The 15,561-nt window shown below is 32.3% G+C and overlaps 1 protein-coding gene across 1 annotated transcript; it reads right to left on the bottom strand.

The window, feature by feature from the left end:
• LOC143909556 (uncharacterized) lies at nucleotides 1-1,942 on the bottom strand. The gene is made up of 3 exons (XM_077427598.1): nucleotides 1,754-1,942; nucleotides 1,382-1,672; nucleotides 1-1,310 (listed from the first exon to the last, which is right to left on the bottom strand). Exons 1-3 carry the CDS (start codon nucleotides 1,859-1,861, stop codon nucleotides 594-596), a joined length of 1,116 nt encoding a protein of 371 aa, XP_077283724.1. The 5' UTR covers nucleotides 1,862-1,942; the 3' UTR covers nucleotides 1-593.
• Nucleotides 1,943-15,561: the final 13,619 nt, after the last annotated feature.

The raw sequence follows: 15,561 nt of genomic DNA, 5'->3' as shown, positions 1-15,561 counted from the left end.
GAATGTTGGAATAATTTATTTAATATTGAATACATTTAATTAAAGTTGAATAATTTCTTTTTGTGCCATATATTTGTGGTAAACGGACTAGTCATATGTGAACCAGTCACAAGACAACCGGTCGCTCTAGATCGGTCACACGTGATCACCCGTCACACTAAAACTGGTCACACCCGAAAATTAGTCACTCAAAAATTCGACCAATTTTTAATTTTTGGGTGTTACCAGTTTTTTCGTGACCAATTTTCGGGTGTGTCCAGTTTTCTCGTGACCAGTTTTAGTGTGACGGGTTATCACGTGTGACTGATCTAGAGCGATCGGTTGTTCTGTGACCGGTTCACATTTGACTAGTAATCACCGAACCATATTTGTTATGAATGTACATTATTATTTTTATAAAAGTGAATATATTAAATACATAAAATTACAAAAATATTATTTCTAATGTATTAAAAATAATTTAGAATTTATTGCTATCAACAAAAATGGGCATTTAATACGAATTAACCACATCCAGACCTTATTAACTAAATTTATTTTTTATAAATTAATCTGTAAGTAGGATAATGCTTTCATATTGATTTTATTCTAATTTAAGTATGATTGAGTTTCACATGTGTCCTAAAGCTAGATTGAGAATGAAACGTTTTCAAACAGATTTCGCATTCGTGCGGTTTTATACCGTTGTGAAAATTCACATGAGCTATCAGGGTATATTTACGGGCAAACGATTTCGAGCAAATTGTGCACTGGTGCGGTTTTATTCCATTGTGAGAATTCATGTGTTCCGTGAACGAAGTTTTAGAATTAACCGACTTCGAACAAATTTCACACTTGTACAGTTTTATCCCCGTGTGAATTTTTAAATGTCTTGTATAGACAAATTTACGAGAAAATGTTTTCAAACAAAGCTCACACTTGTAACGTTTACCCTCAGTGTGAGTTTTTAGATGTTTGTTATAACTAGATTTAGAATTGAATGATTTTGAGCACGTATCACATTTGTGGGGTTTTATCTCACTATGACAATTAATATGTTCCACAAGATTGCGCTTAGAAATAAATGATTTTAAACATATGTCGCATTTGTAAGATTTTTTCCTTGTGTGAGACTTAAAATGTCTTGTGTGGGCATTTTTACAAGCAAATGATTTTGAACAAATGTTACATTTGAATAATGTGGATTCTTTTATGAGAGGTCTCGACTTGCATTCCGTATTGTAAGATTTTATATTATATAAAGTATTCATCGACGGAAGTTTTTCGAGTGAAATATCGTTGTTACTTGAACAAATTTCTTTCCCATGCACCTGTAAAATGAAATAATTTTATACATTTTAACACGTACTTAATATTTTCACAATATTAAAACACACCATACCAGTGAATCTGCATTTTCTATTAAGTCGCCTTGTTTTGAAGCATTCGATTCCCATTTACTAGCCTCATTGATTACAGAGGTGTTGCAAACATTTGGTAACGAATCAATATCATTCTCATTTTCCCACATCAAGTCATCCAGAATAACTTCTTCTGATTTGATGACCAAACATTTGGTTAACTTCCGCGTTTCGTTATTATGAATGCAAATGTTTTTAAAGTTGATTAACATTTCGAGTTTGCTTTCACACGAACGACATATGAAATTTGGCAAATTGTCATCTTTTCGAACCTGTAAAATAATGCATTATAATAATAAAATAATGTCATGTGGAGGAAGATTGAGTAATAGGTTGAAGTAAGTGTGACGGACTTGCAGTCGACAGCAGTCCCAAATTCGTTGAGCCAGTGGATGAAGACTGTCGTGGATGGAGACGGAAGACTCAACTGGAGTAGAACAGAGACAAAGTCTACATTCCATAATAACCCCAAATGTTTTAAACACGGAACTGAAAAGGTAAATTCGAACAACACTGAACTGTCAGATGATGTCTCAAAATATGGTCGAAATTAAAAAAATTATAACCATGCCGTTTTATTGTCAAATTTTAGTAATAATGTCATAATAATTTATGATATTGACCGAAAAGAGGATTCCGAGGATAAGCATTCCAAAAATTTAGTTTAAATTTAAGATTTTCATGAATCTGTAAAATAGATTTAAGACAGTTATATTATTTAGCATAAGGAAACACTACAGTCGTTGGCAATTCTAAAGTTGATGATTTAGTTTTTAAAGTTAAACAAATTATGCTCTGTTTACTATTAACTGATGGTAATATATTAATGTACCCCCAATATTTTAATCCGAATGGGCTAACTACTTTTGTGTTTCTATCATGTATTATTTTTATAATATGAAATCAAAACTTTACTAGTGAATTGTCCCCAATTTAATTTTTATCCTCCCATACTCAATCTTCCAGTATGATTTCTTCCCTTTTGACATTCAAACTCTCAGTTACATACCTTCAGTTTCTGAATTTCCCCACTTTGAATACATATGTTTCTGAAACAACTGAGAAATTTCAGATTGTTTTCGCATGAAATGCATCTGGCAAATCGTTGTCTTTTTGAACCTGCAAAATGAATTCAGATGAATTTAGATTAACAAGAATTGATGTTAATGTTGATGGGTTTATGTTAGTATGGCCGACTTGTAGCTGACAACAGGTCCAAATGCGTTGAACCAGTGAATGAGAACTGTCAGAAATGGATACAGAAGACTCTGCTGGAGTATATCGGAGACAAAGTCTACACTCCATAGAAACAGAACTGTCAAACTGTCAAAATTAGCTTACTGCCATATGCTCTTATTGTCAAGGAATGATAATATTAATTTTCAATAACTAACAAAAGTATTAATTGCTGTGAAATTTATAGTTTTATCATAAATTGATATTGGTAGTATCATAAATAAGAATGAAAGCTAAATTTCGAATTAACGAGGTTTGATTCAATAAGTTTGGTTGGTAGTTCGGTCGCTATAGAAAACCACTTCCAATGACTACGTCCACACTACCGATATCTACACCCGATATTTACGAAATTTGCCATAACCAGTTCCTAAATAGCAACCACAGGTTTCAATATGGGAACTGGAAATGGAAAATTTCGTAAATATCGGGTGTATTTACGATATTTGCGAATTTTTCCATAACTAGTTCCTAAATAGCAACTACAAGTTGCAATATGGGAACTGGATATGGAAAATTCGAGAATATCGGGTGTAGAATCGGTAGTGTGGACATAGCCAATGGGTCAATCCTTGAACGTTGAATGGGCAGATAACATTGTTTTTTTTTTGTATTTTTCAGGATCAGTGGCGTCCCAAGGCACGTGTGGGGAGTATGTAGCGCACTGGGTGTCTACATCCAGATGACACCAAATGAAAAATACATATAACTATTATTTATCTACATATATATGTATATTAAAATGAATGTCCGTGTCTCGAATAGGCTCCTAAGCCACTGAACCGATTACGATGGAACTTTCAAGATTTGTTGTATGCATGTCCGGGAAGATTAATATGAAAAAAATCGCCCAAAAACGGGAACGGAAACGGGAAAAACGGGAATGAGTCTCATTGCAACGATATAAATTCAAATGTTTTCGCGTCGCGACCAACGTGTTCGCTGCCTGCGTTTTACCGACAAATGGGAACGGGAACGAAAACGGGAACGAGAACGGGAACGGGAAAGGGAACGGGAATTGCATGCGTTATTGTGGCATTGCAACGCATGTCGGGTTCAGCTAGTTTATTTATATTTATATAATTTTAGTCAGTTAGCTAATTTAATACATACTTTATACGTTTATATTTATCTTAATTACATAACTAAGCATAGGCGCTTGGGTTCTATTTTCCAGGAAAGAGGGGTTGCTTATTGTCAATGTCTTTTGTCAACCATTGTTTTGACAAGAAGATTTAAGATTGAAGATTTATTTTTTATTATTTTTCCGACAAATTATCATTACTGTGATTTAATTTGATTATTAAGTATTAATTTGAAACTGAAACATTCACTTATCGAAACCCGTCGAGAATCGGGAACGGGAACGGGAATTGAATACGTTATTGGCATTATTGTGGTATTGCAACGCATGCCGGGTTCAGCTAGTATCTCATACAATTTCATACAAACAACATTTGGCCGCGTTGCGCAGCTGCAGTCTAAGCTGTAGAGCTGCTATTTTACAAAAAATCATTTATTTCACCATGTATGGATGTAGTTTTACGTCAAAAAAAGCAAAACACCTATACGTTTGTAATGGAGATCATTTGTCGCAGCGGCATTAGACCATTTCCAAGTGCATAAATAAATAAAGCCATAATTTTACCTACCAATGCGACGAATGCGATAATTTTTGATACGCGATTAATTTTTGACGTAATAAGTATTACGAGCTGTTTTTTATGGTTCGGTGATTAGTGGTCACAAATTACTCGTCACAAAGTCACTAAAATCTCTATAACGGAACATCTGGCAGCCGAAAAGTCCATCATACTAACGATAACTATCATAGTAACGAGAACTTGAGTGCCAAATATTGTGTATTCGCGATTTTCATGGCAAAAATTGTCTTTGTGACCACCCCAATGTGACGAATAGTCCAATTACCGTTTTTTATATAACTTTTTAATTTTTCATTTTGAATCGGAGTCGTTCAAAATTAAGTCTCTCATAAAATTCTGTATACATTGGGTATTGGTGAGTCACTCTCGTCAAAAACATGTGCCCTACACGTTCGTTAGTAATGCAACATTATTAAGTAAATTTAAATAAATGTTATTTAAATGTGAAATCTGAATTGGAATCACTCGATTTTTATTATTACATACCTCCTTTACGTTTCACTTACGATTACAATTCAGGAAAAAAGTTTGCCTCTTATCCGATCGTTTTCATACTTTGCCATATTGCTCATTTTGGTCATCAATATAAGTAAATGGATCCTCCGCCATTAGGATGGTGCAAAAATATCGTGGAAGACGCGTTTGAAATTTGAATTTATGAAAAGTGCCTGACGTATATCCAGTTTTTAGTTTTAAACATAGATGGCGGTAGTAAAATAAAATTATTGGTATTTTATTCAAAATAATAATTTTATATACAAATTATAGAAGAGATACGTTTTTTTTAAACGTGTTGTTATTATTTCTATATTATATAATAAACGTAGCAAGTTATTCAATATCCTAGAGAACCATTACACGATCATTTTGAATAATTTAATCCGTAGAGCACATTCAATTTATGAATCTCTGCAGATTTTAAATGTTTTATAAATACTATATATATAGATATTTCAGATGAGTGTCAATTTGTAATAATTAAAAAGAATTACATAAGAGAAAAGAATATTTAAATGTCGGTGCTGTTGAAATAAGATTTTAGAGCGTATTAAAAAAAACAAACGATGATGTAAATCGATCGAGCAAATATGAATAGGTAATATGTACCCGTCACAAAATAAAATGAATATGCTGTAATATTTGCACAAATAACGCTAATATTGACGGGCATGTACCAATTCAAATAGTACATATATTTACCTCTTGGAGACTGAGAATGTATATAATTAATAATACCATCTGAAATGATGGGTGACTAAACCTTTTCATCATCATCGTCGCCATGTTTAATTGTCAATCTATTTATGGATAAATTAACTTAAGTATAATTTTATTATTTAATATAAATAAAATAAATCGATTTAAATAAAAATAAATGGATAAATATAATTGTTAAATCTGTTGATGGATATTTAACCATTGATCTATGGATGGATAAAACAGGGCTTTTTTGTCATGTTATGCCGTGGAACGGCGTTCCGGCACCTTTATTCACGGTATTTTCAAAAAGCATTTAGACAATTTTATATTTTAAAAGCAATTCATCGAAACAATGTTCAGGCGTACATAATGACAATGCATATCATTATTTATTTATTTATAGTTACTTTTGGACCATTGTGGCATTACAGGAAGAACTTAATGCGCCACAATCGCCTACATTTGATAAAGAAAAACAAAAATAAAATACATAAAATAAAAAGTGAAAATGTAAAGGCAGTAAAACATGATAAAATGAAAAAATAAAAATAAAAAAAAAAACAAAAGAAAAATAATACATAAGAAAAAGAATAAATAAACAAAGGTGTAAAAATCAAATAAATAAAATCCTCAAATCCTATTCTTAGTTTCACAATGAACAAAATAAAAAAATAGTACCTAAAAATATACATAAGGAGAAAGAAAAAGGAAAAGTAAAATAAAATAAAAATAAAAAATAAAATCACAGCGGGGCCCAAATGGAAGAGAGTAGATTAAGATTTCATACATACATCACATTCAAATTAAGAAAATAATGATGAGCGCAGGTTACCTACGTTAATCTACGTTAACTTAGGTGGAAAATATCGCATTCAGGCACGCCAGCAACGATTTCATTGATAAGTCGAATAGCTCTTGGAATAGGAGCCATTCGAAAAAGAACTATGCGAGCAGGAGGTACAACCATCAAATGATGATGTCTACCACGCACATAGTTTTTAGGGACATAGAGTCCCAACTGTTCCAGCAACAACGGGCATGACGTATTACCACGCAGTAGTTGGAGAACGAAACGAATTAATGTGAAATTTCTCCGAAGTTCAAGGGAATTATACCCAAGCATGCCCAAAGGGAAAGGAGTAGGGTAGAGATATGGGTAGTATCCACACTCTTTCTTATAGAGAAAACGAAGAAATGCTTTTTCCACTTTTTCGATCATAAGAGAGTAATTTGCTTCATGTGGATTACACACAATCGCATTATACTCTAGCTTACTTCTAACAAGCGAGTTGAAGAGCAAGCGAGAAGACAAGGGGTTGGACAATCTTATATAACCCGTTAAAATAATGAAATAAAACTTTGAAAATCACTATAAACTAATATTAAACTAGTATGCACTTATGTACATATATGATGTATTTATAGCGTTATTTCACATTTAGACTTAAGACATTATACTTGACATTGGAAATGTCTAAAATGTTTTTTTATTTTTATTTTATTACAACCATTATATCATACTAATGGTTTTACCCGGCTTCGCTCGGTATTTGTAATATAAACCGCTTAAACATGACTAATCTAATAGTAAACATTTTATTAAATTTATTTGAATAGTTTTATTTTATTTAAATTTATTTGAATACTCATTTGTTTTTTTTTTATTAAATTGACTGTCACAAACAAACAAACATATATACTAAGTCTCTTTCAAAATTATATGTATACCAGAATCTGGCGCCTGCGCCCCCGGTGACTTCGTCCCCGGGGACTTCGTATCCTTTGAATCGAAAAAAATCGAATCGGCGCCTATGAATCGAAAAAAAAAATCGAATGTGTCGTCTACGAATCAACGAACGAAGGTTACATACATATATGCAAAGTCTCTTTCGAAATTATATATTAGATATACCCAATGGCGACACATATAATTAAATTATAGTTTGCACATAAGTACCAACAATTTTTCAAGCCATCTATGGACAATCAAAAATATTTTTGATAAACAGACACTTTGCGAGGAATACTTATATAGGTAGCATTTATAAGTTTCAACAAATTCGAGATGCTAATAACTGGAAGTTGCGAGAAATCGACGAAGAAGATACCGATTTATTGGATCCGTCACAAGAATTAAGCTAGAAAAATCGGAAAATTCTAATACGAAACGGCCGATCTGTGTCCAGCCAGCAGCGTATTTGGCCGGGACTTGATCCCACGACCTCTCTACTGGTATTCAATAGCTCTACAAGTGCACTACGCTGAGGTTGATAAATTTATGTTTATATTTTACGAAGCTCTTTTTAGTTTTTGATGCCCTTCGTGGTATACGAAAAGCTGCTTTAAATTATATTTGAATATAATTTTCTTTCGTAAAAAGCTCGATAACAATTGAGTTCGGCCCCTTTTACATACTTTCTTTACGTTTCACTTACGATTATTACAAACCTCCTTTACGTGTCATTTACGATTATAATTCAGGAAAAAATTTGCCTCTTATCCGATCGTTTTCATACTTTGCCATATTGCTCATTTTGGTCATCAATATATGTAAGTAAATGGATCCTCCGCCATTACGATAGAGATAAAAATATCATTTAACACATTCAGCCCGGCGCATGATTTCATACATTTGCCCATGTGGCGGCACTGTCACGCGTATCGGCACCCAATTACGCGTGACGGCATTAAATCACTTTATATAATGAGTTGTCCCTAAATCTTTAGAATTTTAGTGTTGGGGTGCTCAATGAAGTGGAACCGTAAAATTATAGACGCGTTTGAAGTTTGCAAATTTGAAATCTGGGTGACGTCTATGTAGTCTTTAGTTTTATACATAGATGGCGGTAGTAATTACTTTATCTATGTTTTTTGTATGTACGTATTGTTTTTCAAAGCCCCGAATACAAGTATTTCAAACCTTCAATCGTGGCCATAAGCTCTCTCTTGTCGAACATATGTTTTAATAAAAGTTTTTAATTTCAGGGAATAAAACGTTATTTAAGATTGCGAACGGTCCCCTGAAAACGCTTAAAAATAATGAGATTTTACGAAAGTGCAAAAATTCACTTGGCGAATGTGCTAAAGCTCACGTCGCCGGGGAAATCAAAAATAACGAGGGGGAAATGACCCTCCCCCCTGGGGAAGTATCGAAGTCGATTTATTTGCGCACTTATTTATTTATATACATCGTAGTGCTGATAATAATTAGCTCTAAAATAGAAACAACGTTCTATTTTAAGTAATTTACATATGTATAATACTTACTCATCAATGTTTTAATCTCGTTGTATCCTGTTTAGGACATATCGTAACCTTGCACGGTTCAATGAAACTATGTTTGTATATATGTATATTAGCGACATTTATTATAAGAACGCGGTTTTTGGTTGGTTCATAATTAATCAATATTCTAATAAGTAAGATTCTTTTATTTTATTAAAAAAATTTTCAACATTTTCAGCAGGAATGCAAAGGTAAAGATGGTGGGAATTGACTGTGTACTTTTTAAAGTATCTTAAAATTGTTTGTCCATCTTTAGTTTTTAATGAATTGAGAACGAATGAAATTATCCACAATTTGAATTCATTATTTTTACAATAGAGTTTCACAATTCACTTAGTGAATTGATGGTTAGGAGCTGTTCTTGGGAATTAAAATGTTGTGTAATAAGAACGCTTGCTGATACATTTGGTGCAATTGAAAAAATTAGTACTCATTAACGGATGACCCTTTTTTATTGACAGTTTTCGATCAGCGCAATGACGTCATTAGGAAATATAATGGATTCCACGATTAATTTGTCAATAAGCATGTCAAATATTTGCGTTGATGATTGGCGAAGGTCGCTCGATAGTTCTCTCGACCTATTTTTCTTAGAAGATTATTTTTCTAAACAAAAATCATGCGATAAACGTGATTTTGACTCTTTACGTTTGTTTGCTTTTATGTCAGTGGCTTTTCGTTTTTTTTTTATTGAGCTCTTTTTGAAGTATTTTCACTACTTCGTGCAATGAAATATCTTCAAGATCTGAACGGCATTTCTGTGTTTTTAAATTTAATTATGTTGATTGTCGAATTAGAGAGACATTTTGGAAATGGACTGCCAAGGAGTAAAATGTTGGGAGCCGCTTCTATAAGCATATTATCGGATCAATGGATCTTTTGTTATTATTAAATATTATTAAAAATTAGTTCTTTTAAGCAGTCAAAAAAGCTAAAAAGTCTTTAAAGCTCTCAACATGAAGACACCACCTCACAAAGCGAATAAGTATAATCGGAGAACTATTCAAATTACTTTTTTAGTAGACAGGTGGGGGGGGGGGGGTCTATGGGCCCCCTAAATTTAAAAAATAGTATATTTCTTCTTTTTCAATATCTTTTCTGTATTTTTGTTTTCTTTTAGTTATTATGTTACCGTTCTAGATATTTTTATTTTTATTTTTATATATTTTGGTATTTTCTCTTATTTCGTATTTTTTTCATGTTTAAATTTTTATTTTATCTTATTATTGTTATGAATATTTTTGGTTTTATTTTATTACTAGTTGTTTTACCCGGCTTCGCTCAGTGTTGGTAATATAAACAGCTTAAACATGGCGAATCTAATGGTAAATACTCATTTATTTTTTTATTAAATTTATTTGAATCGAAAAAAGTATAATATTCAACCAATTCAATTGTCGTCATAGAAACTTTGTTTTGTTTTCGAAGTTCCCAACCAAAGATACTTACATATATACATAATTCCATACAAAGTCTCTTTCGAAATTATATATTAGATTTAGATAAGTGTAAACCCCATGGGTTTATCGGCTTTACCGACTTCCCCATGTATTTTTAAATAAATAAATGTTTTAAATATGAAAATTATGTCAATGTACGTATATCACGCGATCATGAATTAATTCGTTGCGCCTAGAATTTAACACGCATATATTTTTTATTTTATTGAATAAACAAGAAAGCCTCATTAAGAAGGCTGGACACCAGCGCCTTGTCCATACAAACGTATTATTTTGTAATATGAAATTAAATAATAAGAAATTATTTTGTAAAATGCTATGGATATCCACCATAGGCGTGTTTCTGTGGTTTTATTTTTTTGATTAGTCATTTTTATAGGAGCTAGGAGCCGCCAAACATCTATAAAATCGCCTCTTTTTTACACCCACGAAAAGAGTTCAGGGTGCTTATTTAACGGTCGATTTAAAAAAAAAATACGCACACAGATGCATAGAAAATATCTTTCTCATACCGATGATGAAATTTTTTTAAAAATTGGTCCAGTTTCGGAGGAGAAAATTGGAGAATACGTAACCTCGATTTTGTCGATTTAAAATACGTATTATCTGGTCGAAGCGCAACTGTCGCATTCACTCAATATATATATTGATATATATTGTCACATTCACTCAATATATACATTCACTCAATATATAGGTATATCGAAGAAAGGAACGGCAACAAAATTAAGGTTTCGGGTGTACAGCCCTCTTAAGAGGCCGTAGACGTATTTTTTTCGAAAAATAAGATAAATAGGAAAATTCATTTGATCCGAAAAAGTCATTAATATAACGAAGAATCGATTATTCTATTCAACTCGTATGAATTCCCTAGATAAATATTTCTTTTAAATGAGCCAAAGAATATGTCCTTACGTTAACCCTAATAATAATGGGCGAGGGGTACCTATACTTGTGTTTCAGCCCCCCCCCCTGTGCTAGATATATTATATTATATGATATTGAACTGGTTTTCTTACTAGTATAGAATGCATATTTTAAAAATAATCACGCTAAGTGTGTAATGAAGTGATGAAGTTTTATTTGTGTCCAAATCATATTAAATATACTGTATAGTTTGTTTGCTGAGTATGACATTTTAGTGATGTATATGATCCGGGTTTTCCAAAGAATTGCTTGTTGTTTAAATGCAAATAGTATTATGTTAGAAAACGCACATACATATATATGTACATATATATGCATGTATGTAGTATATATGTACATATGTACTTAATTTTTTTGACTCATGTCTAATTAGAATGTAAATATTGATTTTTTTCGTATTCTTGCAAATAAACACTGAAAGGTTATAAAAATCGACTCAATAATGTCAGACTGCGCATTTTCGAATAATGAATATATTTTTGAATGCGAAAATTTATAGACAGTGAATATAAATCAAATAAAAATCTCACAAATTGGCACATGAAAATACTGAGAATTTATTTTCTCGGAAATTTGTACGATTATATTGCGTAAACAAACGGAGACAAACAAAGACTCGCTTTCGAAATATTATATATGTATATATGTACATATGTATATAATGAAAACCGCGTCGTTCGCGCATAACGAGTGACGCGTATAACGAAGTCCTTCTCGCAGTGATCGAGCATACATATATGTACATGCAACATCATAAAATTTGAGTGTTGAAGTAGCGGTCAATGCGTTACTGGACTTCCATATCAGTCTATATACCGGAAGGAAAAGTTCAGAGGTTAGTCTTCCATCGGTGACCAACATTTGGCTTGTGAAGCGAACATGATTGGCTTTTGAAATGGCAAAAAGCTGTAAAAACACACCAAATTTGTAACCTTTTATTATATATAGAGTATATATGTAATTTTTTGAAAGTATCAATTTAGGTTCGAAATGTTATTTTATATATTTTATTGCTATTAAGATATTTAAAACTTTTTCAAGAGTCGGATAAAAGAAAAGAAAAAAAACAACAAAGGAAGTTGAACAAAAGAATTATATAAACAAACTAGTTGAACTCGGCATACGTTGCAATGCCACAATAGCGCATGCAATTCCCGTTCCCGTTTTAAGGCGATTTTTTTTACAGAAACCATCGCGGGCTTGCACACAATAACTCATGTAAGTTTCATCGCAATCGGTTGAATGGTTGCCACAATAACGCATGCAATTCTCGTTCCCGTGATTAATTTTTAATTTAATTAAATTTTTTATTTTACATATATACCAGGAAGGCCTTACAGGTAAATCCCAATGCGCCTTCCTGGCCAATTACAAATACAAATACAGCATTTTTATTATAAGTCGTTGAATTGCGAGACACTGAAAAAACTCGCAAATTAACGAGACATCTATGAATTGTACATAAATTTTTATTGTACATCAATCAAATTTTTCAAATAGTGGTGACATAGTAGGTAGGAAGGATTTTTAGCCAATTTTTTTTCCGGGAACCGTTTCAACAATGAAATCAGAGAAAATTGGCAAACTCTGATAGGAAACGATCAACCTGGAGTCACAAATCCAGGTCTGACCAGCAGCATACTCTGAAAAATTCATTTTCATTCAGGGATAGAACCCGGCACCTTCTTGACGGTAAGCAGAAGCTTAACGTCCAAGCTATGCTGCTGGCTAGACAGAAAGACAGACAAACATTGATTTTTTACATACCTCCTTTACGTTTCACTTACGATTACAATTCAGGAAAAAGTTTGCCTCTTATCCGATCGTTTTCATACTTTGCCATGTTGCTCATTTTGGTCATCAATATAAGTAAATGGATCCTCCGCCATTACGATAGAGATAAAATATCGTTTAAGAAGCTTTTCAAGTCCGAACATTTTTAATCTCGGTGACAGTTGGTAGTCATTCATTTTATACATAGATGGCGGTAGTAAAAAAAAAATATTGGTGTTTTATTCAAAATAATAATTTTATTATATATGTATATAGACTAAATGCTTTGAAAATATAACTTTTTCAGACATTTTTTTAGATTATGGTAAGGTGACCATTTTACATGTTTTAAGGTTATGTGACAAATCAGTATATTTTTTTTCAAAAGAATTTTTACTTGAATTATTAAAAACATTTATGGACTTAAAAATTATAGATGTACATTTATGAAAATAAAAAAATCTATTTCATCCCAAGGATTCTGGCAGAACAGATAACCAAATTCCAATACTGTACTGGTAAAACCAATACGAATGGTCACCATAGATTATAGTCCAAGTGTGAATATCATGATACAGAAGTACCAAATTTGGCGATTCTGAATTAAAAACTGTAGATTTGCGTAGCGGACCGACAAACAAACAAATATTCATATAAGTAGATGAATACTGACTGTATTTCTTGTGATTGGTCAACATGCTTTTTACTGATAATAACTTTTGTTGCGTAGGGGTGGGTTTAGGATCCAAATGAAAGGCCAAAGTCGCTTCACAGCATTTATTCGACGATTCAGGAGGTCCACACGGAACCACTACTCACTCCAGAATATTTGATCCACGTGTAAAAGATTAGTTGCACAACACATGTTACACTTTATAGCTATTTAAAAAATATTAACCAATTTTTTATTGGGATATCAAATTTATAAATGTGAGAGGCTAAATTTGTGGAATCTGGAATTTGGAAATACCCTTTAATGTACATATACGATGCAATTCAATTTTTTAAGACATAATAAGAGAGTAAAAAAGCACGCGTCTTGTAATCGAGAAAAAAATGGGGTGATTCTATTTATCTCCTCTGAAAGGAAAAATTAAATTATTATAAATGCATTTTTAATCTATAATCATTTTGAATATGAGAATTTAATATCTAATTCATTTCTTTATATTTGTATGTGACCTTTTTTCATTTCGAGAAATAACTCGCAAAACATTAAATATAATACTTTGCATTTTACAATATTTAAAAATACAACTGGCTTATAATAAGTTTATTCTGCTTTTACAAGATTCTGGACATATCGAATTAAAAGCAGTGATAGCAACTTGTGAGTTAAGCCAAATTGAAATAGTGTTTTTGGAACTAAAAATTGAACTCTCGCCACTTTAAAATATAGCGGCTCATATATACATACATATATACTTTCAGCCAGCAGCGTGGCTCGGTGGTTACGTTGATACTAAGCACCGAGAGGTCACCGAGTTCAATCCGGTGAGCTGACCTCGATTGAAAAGAGTTTGTTTTGAATGTATTCTTAAATGCTGCTGGCCAGACTTGGATATTTGTGACTCCAAGTCAATCGTTTCCTATCAGAGTTATCAGAGAAGCGGTTTCTCCATTGGCAAAAACCATCCTACCTACCATGTCACTACTATTTGAACATGATTTCAAAATAAAAAAAATACTTATAACATAGATATCCTGTCAATTCTTATATATAGGATTTGTATTATGCTTTATATATGTATAATACATATATGTGTATTTTTATATGTAGTATGCTTATATATCTGGTCACAGTGACGTGTTATTCTGTAATGTCACTGTGACAAAAATATGTAAATAAATAAATAAATAAATAATACTTTTCTTGTGATTCAGATCAGACATTTTTTTTTTTATAGTAATTGTACTCGATTGTTCTTAACTACATTGAGAATGCATTCGAATTTTGTTAACACGTTTTCCAAATACAACTTACATTTATTATAATACTAGCTGAATCCGGCATGCGTTGCAATGCCAGAATAAGGCATGCAATTCCCGTTTCAAGTGATGCAGTTCAACTAACGTCTCTTCAACGCCGTGTCGTCATAAACCAACTGGTAACGTGGTTACCAACAAAAACATTTTCTTGACTACACAATGGCGCTTCAAACTTTCGCGTCGGTAAAATCGTAATTACAAATAGTATTATTGAGAGGTTTTTTCCCGATTTTTTTCACAACAATCTTCCCGGACATGCATACAACAAATCCTGAAAGTTCCATCGTATTTGTTTGAGTGGTTTAGGAGCCTATACGAGACATACAGACAAATCAACATACATTCAATTTTATATATGTACATATATAGATAAAATGTTGTTAACTTATTACGATTACGTAAAAAAGAATTAATTTCATTTTAGAAAATTGCATACTAGTCGCGAGAATTAAGCGATTGTCCAAAACCATGCTATTGGTTTTTCTCGATAGTCTGAACAAACATTGACACGATAAGAATCCTAGAGCTAATCAGTTCCAGGTAGTTGTAATGAAATATATGGATGAGCTGTGCAGTGGACGATAAAAGCACTTCGCCGAATTGAAAATTCACCGTTGTGCGGAAAGT

The sequence above is a fragment of the Arctopsyche grandis genome, chromosome 3 (genome assembly GCF_051622035.1).
Source record: "Arctopsyche grandis isolate Sample6627 chromosome 3, ASM5162203v2, whole genome shotgun sequence".
In the NCBI taxonomy this organism is placed as follows: Eukaryota; Metazoa; Arthropoda; class Insecta; order Trichoptera; family Hydropsychidae; genus Arctopsyche; species Arctopsyche grandis.
The sequence above is the reverse complement of the archived record's forward strand: the minus strand, read 5'-3'. Positions and strand labels throughout refer to the sequence as shown.

Coding starts and splice junctions, on each gene's coding strand:
- LOC143909556 (XM_077427598.1), bottom strand. CDS start 1,861: ATGGAATGTAGACTTTGTCTCTGTTCTACTCCAGTTGAGTCTTCCGTC. Junction 1,673..1,753: donor GGGACTGCTGTCGACTGCAA/GTCCGTCACACT, acceptor ATTATTTTACAG/GTTCGAAAAGATGACAATTT. Junction 1,311..1,381: donor TAGAAAATGCAGATTCACTG/GTATGGTGTGTT, acceptor TTCATTTTACAG/GTGCATGGGAAAGAAATTTG.